Here is an 8,626-nt window from a genome sequence, read left to right as displayed (position 1 = left end):
TCTCCTTTTTCTATTGTGGATCACGGATTTGTATTTTAAACCACCTCGGATACTATATCCTCTTGAAAATGAGAGTCGAGAACGCGAAATGGACATTCACAGTGACTTTTATCTCCACGACAATACATCGGTGAAGCACTTTAGCTACAGAGCTAACGTGATAGCATCGGGCTTAACTGCAGATAGAAACAAAAGAAATAAGCCCCTGACTGGAAGGATAAATAGAAGATCAACAATACTATTAAACCCTGGACCTGTAACTACACGGTTAATGCTTTCCAGCCTGGCGAAGCTTAACAATGCTGTTGCTAACGACGCCATTGAAGCTAACTTAGCTACGGGACCTCACAGAGCTATGCTAAAAACATTAGCTATCCACCTACGCCAGCCCTCATCTGCTCATCAACACCGTGCTCACCTGCGTTCCAGCGATCGACGGCGCGATGAAGGACTTCACCCGATCATCGATGCGGTCGGCGGCTAGCGTCGGATAGCGCGTCTGCTATCCAAGTCAAAGTCCTCCTGGTTGTGTTGCTGCAGCCAGCCGCTAATAATCCCACCTACAGCTTTCTTCTTTGCAGTCTCCATTGTTCATTGAACAAATTGCAAAAGATTCACCAACACAGATGTCCAGAATACTGTGGAATTTTGCGATGAAAACAGAGCTGTTTGTATTGGGATACAATGTGTCCCAATACTTCCGCTTCAACCATTGACGTCACGCGCAAACGTCATCATATCTAGACGTTTTCAACCGGAAGTTTCCAGGGAAATTTAAAATTGCACTTTATAAGTTAACCCTGCCGTATTGGCATGTGTTGCAATGTTAAGATTTAATCATTGATATATAAACTATCAGACTACGTGGTCGATAGTAGTGGGTTTCAGTAGGCCTTTAAGCATGTTTTTTTGTCACCTCTTTAATATATTTAGAATAGTTTAGGTAGCAGTGTACAGTGCAGCATGTGTTTAATATTATGGTAAATTTATTAATATAATAGTTTTAATTCTTATTTATACGATGTATATTATTTTAATATTTTGCAGAAAAATCATTAGTTTCTTGGTGTTTAGGTCCATATACAGTGAACAACTTAGTGGATGTTGCTATATGCTGTACATAATATTAGTTGCTGTTGCCTAAGCGACATTGATTGATTGATTGATTGATTGATTGAGACTTTTATTAGTAGGTTGCACAGTGAAGTACATATTCCGTACAATTGACCACTAAATGGTAACACCTGAATAAGTTTTTCAACTTGTTTAAGTCGGGGTCCACTTAAATTGATTCATGATACAGATATATACTATCATATATACTATCATCATAATACAGTCATCACACAAGATAATCACAATGAATTATTTACATTATTTACAATCAGGGGTGTGGAGGGGGGGGGGTAGGATATGGACATCAAGTAGTGGACATAGAGAGAGAGAGAGAGAGAGAGAGATATCAGAAGGCATAAGAAAAAGTATCTGCATTTGATTGTTTACATTTGATTGTTAGCAATCCGGGGAGGGTGTTAGTTTAGGGTTGTAGCTGCCTGGAGGTGAACTTTTATTGCGGTTTTGAAGGAGGATAGAGATGCCCTTTCTTTTATACCTGTTGGGAGCGCATTCCACATTGATGTGGCATAGAAAGAGAATGAGTTAAGACCTTTGTTAGTTCGGAATCTGGGTTTAACGTGGTTAGTGGAGCTCCCCCTGGTGTTGTGGTTATGGTGGTCATTTACGTTAAGGAAGTAGTTTGACATGTACTTCGGTATCAGGGAGGTGTAGCAGATTTTATAGACTAGGCTCAGTGCTAGTTGTTTAACTCTGTCCTCCACCTTGAGCCAGCCCACTTTAGAGAAGTGGGTAGGAGTGAGGTGGGATCTGGGGTGGAGGTCTAGCAGTAACCTGACTAGCTTGTTCTGAGATGTTTGGAGTTTAGATTTGAGGGTTTTGGAGGTGCTAGGGTACCAGGAGGTGCATGCGTAATCGAAAAAGGGTTGAACGAGAGTTCCCGCCAGAATCCTCAAGGTGCTTTTGTTGACCAGAGAGGAGATTCTGTAGAGAAATCTAACCTTTTTGATTACCTTGGTTGCCATTTTATCACAGGAAAGGTTAGCCTCTAGAATGGAACCTAGGTAGGTGACCTCATCTTTCCTGGTGATAACAATGTCACCCACTTTTATGGTGAAGTCATTGACTTTCTTGAGGTTGATGTGGGACCCAAACAGGATGGATTCTGTTTTACCCAAGTGTATGGATAGCTTGTTGTCAGCGAGCCAGGTGCAAGTTCTACAGAGCTCAGCACTGACGATTTTCTCCACCTGTGACTTGTCCTTGCCGGATACCAGCAAGGCAGAGTTATCCGCAAACAAAAACAATTCACAGTCGCATGCCGATGACATGTCGTTTATGTATATTAGGAACAGTAAAGGTCCCAATATACTGCCTTGGGGGACTCCACAGCTCACCGAGAGGGGGGGGACACGGTGCCGTTCACCTCTACCACCTGCTCCCTCCCCTCCAAGTAAGATTGCATCCAGCCCCATGAGTTTTTGTTAAATCCGATTGCTCTGAGCTTATCCAACAGTATAGCGTGGTTAACGGTGTATAGCGTGGTTAACGGTGTATATATATAGCTACATATATAACAGTGCATCCATACCTGCAGTAAGCGTGCTCCCCGAGGCCCCTGAGGGGAGCTGCCAGCACAGTGCCCACGTGAAGCTCATTGTAGAGCAGGTCTGAGTTCCACGGCAGACATTGGGTGCCGGACGCCGTGGAAGACACCACGCCCCTGTAGTTTGTACCTCGACTGCTGTAGCACTCGCTATCGGGCTCTGTAATTACAAAGAAAACCTCATTGCCTGACAATCCCAAGCAAACCTTTTTCCAATAGGAAATAATGGGAATTAATCCGTTCTGTCGCCAACATATGTTGCTTTTTAACATTACAAGTCTGAAACAAAAAAGCGCCATCATTTCTGATCTAAAAGTCGCTACTTTTTCCCTACGCTTTGAACCATGTGCTTTATACAATGTTGCGGCTAATTCATGGATTTTTCCTGGGTTCATGAACACCACATGTTGCTAATAAATTTAGCCTTTGGTTGGCCCTGTGATGAGGTGGCGACTTGTCCAGGGTGTACCCTGCCTTCCGCCCGAATGCAGCTGAGATAGGCTCCAACACCCCCCGCAACCCCAAAAGGGACAAGCGGTAGAAAACGGATGGATGGATATTAGACCAATAAAACTGTTCACATCAAACACCTCACACAACCATTCAGTCAGTCATTTAGCACACTATGCACTCACCCTTGCATGGAGATGACACAACGAAAGGCACACAACGCCGCCCTCAGAGCCTCCAGGCCATTGAAAAAGGAAACATCCACCGCACAGAACGGAACTCCACCACCACTAGCGGGCCCCAAAAGACTGGACCATTGCGCTCCGAAGAAAAAAACGGTTGCAGCTCGCAAGAGGAGGGGAAGGCTTAGGATTGCACTTCATGACCTCCCCGGTAGACTACTGCAGTGACGTTTACACCAGGTGAGGCATAGATGCCTTTGGAGTTTGTTTTTGTCTTTTTTTTTTTTTTTTAACTAGAATGAATATTCTCTTATTGTTAACACGGGTTCACTTTCATAATTTATCATATTATTATGATATGATAAAGGGGACTAAAAAGTATTTGATAAAGAAATAATACTCCATTAATCTCAAGTTGGGTAGAGAGTTCATCTGTATTCTTCTCCTCTTTGCCAACATGCTCTAATTCTGTAGTACCCTCCATGACCACGCCTACTCTGTTGCGATTGGTCAGGAGTCCTTCCACTCTTCACCGCCGCCGCTACTCAGAGCTGCATAGAGACACGCTCCTCTCAACTGGTTATATGCTAAGGGTTATGAGAAAATACTGAAGAAAAATTTTGGTTTTGAATGTAACTGAATAAATATTGGAAAATCCGGCATCAAACTGTGCCCTATTCGGATGTCCGGCAACAATTCTTTTTACTCACCAAAGCTACAGAGCGGTCCGCTGTAGCTCTTTCGGCAGTTACACACTTCCTTGCCGGTGGCTATGATCATCCGGCACGTTCCATCATTCTGGCACGGGTTGGAGCGACACGCTGGAAACAAAAGTGCTTTAGCGTAAAACCACTGCTCACGGTTACATTTTTCAAATGAAAAAAGAAAGAACACTAGCTTATTTCACCATTGGTGGTTTAGCAGAACTTATATATTTTAAAATGTTTTTATTTTTCACAATTACTAATCCATCCATCCATTTTCTACCGCTTGTCCCTTTTGGGGTCGCGGGGGGTCGCTGGAGCCTATCTCAGCTACAATCGGGCGGAAGGCGGGGTCACCCTGGACAAGTCGCCACCTCATCAGAGGGCCAACACAGATAGACAGACAACATTCACACTCACATTCACACACTAGGGCCAATTTAGTGTTGCCAATCAACTTATCCCCAGGTACATGTCTTTGGAGGTGGGAGGAAGCCGGACTACCCGGAGGGAACCCACGCAGTAACGGAGAGGACATGCAAACTCCACACATAAAGATCTCTAATTATATCAAATAAAAATGTTCATTGGTCTGAAGAATTTGTTTGGCGTTCATGCTTATTAATTATCGCTGTCTCATCCACACGTGCATGCAAGTAGCGTGTGCACATACACAAAGACAGTCCAAAAGAAGCAACTAACAATTTGAAGTCATGTTGTTGTTACAATACAACATACATACAATGATAGCTATTGTTAGCAATCCAAATCACTATTATTAGCTAACAAAGAAAGTTAATGCACATGCACGAGTTAGATCATTACATGCTGAAAGCCGTAAAAGGTTAGATTATAATGCTTACAACACTTGGAAAGGGATGATGATTCTACACACCTAGCCCTAGTCAACATTATTGGAGATCACATCATGTACCAAAAATGGGTAAGAAGCTTTTTAAACAGTAGGAAGCAATATGTGAAGTTAGGCGAACACACGTCTACAACGCTAAATACACCCTGTGGTATACCACAGGGATCAATACTGGGACCAAAATTGTTCAATCTCTACATAAATGATAAATTCGTAAAGTTACAAAGGACTTAAAGTTAGCATTATTTGCAGACAATACAACGGTGATTTGTTCAGCAAATTAGACACAGAAGAATACAAATATTACAGAAGTAATGAATCAATTAAAAAGATGGTTTGACAAAAACAGACTATACTTGAACCTCAGTAAAACAAAAATAATGCTTTTCGTAACAGAGGAGAAAGTCAAACAAATACAAATACAAGGACAAAACATTCAAAGAGTAAATAAACCAAATTATTGGGTGCAATAACTGATCACAAAATGGAAATGTCATGTAAAAATATACACTATAAGGTGGCATGAAATACATCAATAAGTAATAAAGCTAAAAGTGTATTGGACAAAAAAGAAATGTTACTATATCTGAGATATTGTGTAGAAATATGGGCAAATACCTACGCTTCACTAACCAAGTTACAAAAGATAATAATGCATAATGTTCGATATAGAGAACATTCAAACCCTTTATTTAATGAATCAAAAATACTGAAATTCAATGATATAGTGAATTTGCAAACAGCTAAAATTATGCACAAAGCAAACTATATGTATAAATGATAAATGGATTATACTTGTATAGCGCTTTTCTACCTTCAAGGTACTCAAAGCGCTTTGACAGTATTTCCACATTCACCCATTCACACACACATTCACACACTGATGGCGGGAGCTGCCATGCAAGGCGCTAACCAGCAGCCATCAGGAGTAAGGGTGAAGTGTCTTGCCCAAGGACACAACGGACGTGACTATGAACCCCAGTAACCAGCAACCCTCCGATTGCTGGCACGGCCACTCTACCAACTTCGCCACGCCAAAAATGTAACCTGCTACCTAAGAATGTAGAACAATTCTTCTCAACAAAAGTGGACAAATATAATATTAGAGGAAAATTTAGGTTAAAACATTTGTATGCACGTGCAATACTTAACAGTATATCAGTATGTAAATTACATAAATCATACAATATACTAATATGATCCACTTTAAGGAACTGTTCAAACTCAAAGTGTTTACAAAGTACAAAGAATAATCCTAATGAACATTTTGAACCTATTGATAATCGTATTTATCCCCCTATATAAAAAATACATTGATTTTTTATGTATTTTTATTTGTATTCTTTTTTAGAAATGTGTTATTCATGGAGTATATTGTGAACAGATTGAGAACAGGAAGTGAACAAAAGTGTTAGCAATTGCTATGAAATTGTAAAAGGGGTAGGATTGAATAAGCTCTGCTTCTTCCTGCTCATTTTCAAAAAGAGAAACTGGAAATTGTGATGTATTATGTTGTGATTGTATGCATTTTCGAAATAAACTTACCATGTAAACGGTATCTTTGCACAGTTGAAAATTATTCAGCACAAGGCTCAGGTCTAGGGATGTCCGATAATGGCTTTTTGCCGATATCCGATCTTCCGATATTGTCCAACTCTTTAATTACCGCTACCGATATCAACCGATACCGATATATACAGTCGTGGAATTAAGACATTATTATGCCTAATTTGGACAACCAGGTATGGTGAAGATAAGGTTCTTTTTTTTTAAATTAATAAAATAAAATAAGATAAATAAATTAAAAACATTTTCTTGAATAAAAAAGAAAGTAAAACAATATAAAAACAGTTGCATAGAAACTAGTAATTAATGAAAATGAGTAAAATTAACTGTTAAAGGTTAGTACTATTAGTGGACCAGCAACACGCACAATCATGTGTGCTTACGGACGGTATCCCTTGCAGACTGTATTGATACATATTAATATATAATGTACGAACCAGAATATTAATAACAGAAAGAAACAACCCTTTTGTGTGAATGAGTGTGAATGAGTGTAAATGGGAGAGGGAGGTTTTTTGGGTTGGTGCTCTAATTGTAAGTGTATCTTGTGTTTTTTATGTTGATTTAATAAAATAAAATAAAAAAATAAAAAACCGATACCGATAATAAAAAACCGACACCGATAATTTCCAAAATTACATTTTAAAGCATTTATAGGTCGATAATATCGGCAGGCCGATATTATCGGACATCTCTACTCAGGTCACATTTTCATTCCGATCACATCATAGCAGGGGATTTCAATCATGCCGACCTGAAAAAGGTGCTCCCTAAACTACACCAGCACGTGAAGTGTGCTACGAGGGGAGCTAACACACTGGACAAAGTCTATTCCAACATAAAAAATGGATATAGAGCCAAACAACTACCTCAACTAGGCAAGTCTCACCACATGTCCCTGCTCCTGTTACCAGCTTACGTACCAATAAGGAGAAGCGCTCCTATCATAACCAAAACGGTCAAAACATGGCCGGAGGGAGCCATGGAACAGCTGCAGGACTGCTTTGAAACAACAGACTGGTCAGTTTTTGAAAACTCAGACTTGGAGCTGTACACAGCAGCAGTCCTGGGATACATCAAACACTGCATAGACACTGTCACAGTGGACAAGCACATCCGGGTCTACCCCAACAGGAAGCCCTGGATGACAAAAGAAGTACAGGGCTTACTCAAAGAGAGAGACAGTGCCTTTAAAGCGCAGGACCAGGCACTCTACAGTGCTGCCAGAGCCAATCTGAAGAGAGGTATCAGAGAGGCAAAAGCCGAGCACAGGAGGAGAATGGAAGACCACCTTCAGAGCAACAACACCAAGGAGGTATGGCAAGGAATACAACACTTGACCAACTTCAGACCCAGTAACGCCTCGGCTGACGGCGACGCCTCTCGAGCGGGGGAGCTAAACAGCTTCTTCGCCCGATTCGAGAGAAAGACACCTGTGGCTGTCACAACACCCCCACCTAACACCCACAGCAGCCGTACCCTTATACTGGAGGAGCATGAGGTGAGGCGCACGCTGAGGGCGGTGAACCCGAGGAAGGCTACGGGCCCATATGGGGTCCCGGGACAGGTACTGAGGGATTGTGCAGACCAGCTGGTTGGGGTATATACTAAGATCCTCACCCAGTCCCTCTCTCAGGCCGTCATCCCATCATGCCTGAAAACCTCCACAATAATCCCGGTGCCGAAGAAGAACTCCATCAGCTGCCTGAATGACTACCGCCCAATCGCACTTACACCTATAGCCATGAAGTGTTTCGAGAAGCTGGTACGGACCCATTTCACCTCAGTCCTACCTCCCGAGCTCAACCCACATCAGTTTGCCTACAGAGCATGCGATCGCCACAGCTCTAAACTCCTCTCTGTGTCACCTGGAGACGGGGGGAGCTGTGCGGCTGCTCTTTGTGGATTATAGTTCGGCATTTAAGACTGACAGGTGTCCAAACTGTCAGACCTGGGTCTATCGAACTCCATCTGCATGTGGATTAAGGACTTCTTATCCAACCACCCCCAGAGGGTGCAGATGGGCCGCCACATGTCTTCGAGCCTATACCTCAGCACCAGCTCTCCACAAGGCTGCGTGCTGAGCCCCCTACTCTACTCCCTCTACACGTATGACTGCACACTTGCCCACTCCAGCAAGTCCATCATCAAATTTGCGGATGACACCACCGTA

The 8,626-nt window shown here is 42.1% G+C and overlaps 1 protein-coding gene across 1 annotated transcript in view; it reads right to left on the bottom strand.

Annotated features, from left to right (window-relative positions):
* LOC133661289 (hepatocyte growth factor activator-like) overlaps positions 1-8,626 on the bottom strand; it is a 26,083-nt gene that overhangs the window by 793 nt on the left and 16,664 nt on the right. The window contains exons 8-9 of the mRNA XM_062064423.1: positions 4,023-4,133; positions 2,666-2,840 (exon numbers count right to left, since the gene is read on the bottom strand). Coding sequence (XP_061920407.1) covers positions 2,666-2,840; positions 4,023-4,133 — 286 coding nt within the window. The remainder of the gene's footprint in view (positions 1-2,665; positions 2,841-4,022; positions 4,134-8,626) is intronic.

Source organism: Entelurus aequoreus, linkage group LG12 (assembly GCF_033978785.1).
Source record: "Entelurus aequoreus isolate RoL-2023_Sb linkage group LG12, RoL_Eaeq_v1.1, whole genome shotgun sequence".
Classification (NCBI taxonomy): Eukaryota; Metazoa; Chordata; class Actinopteri; order Syngnathiformes; family Syngnathidae; genus Entelurus; species Entelurus aequoreus.
Note: the sequence above shows the minus strand (reverse complement) of the source record. Positions and strands in the feature narration are given on the sequence as shown.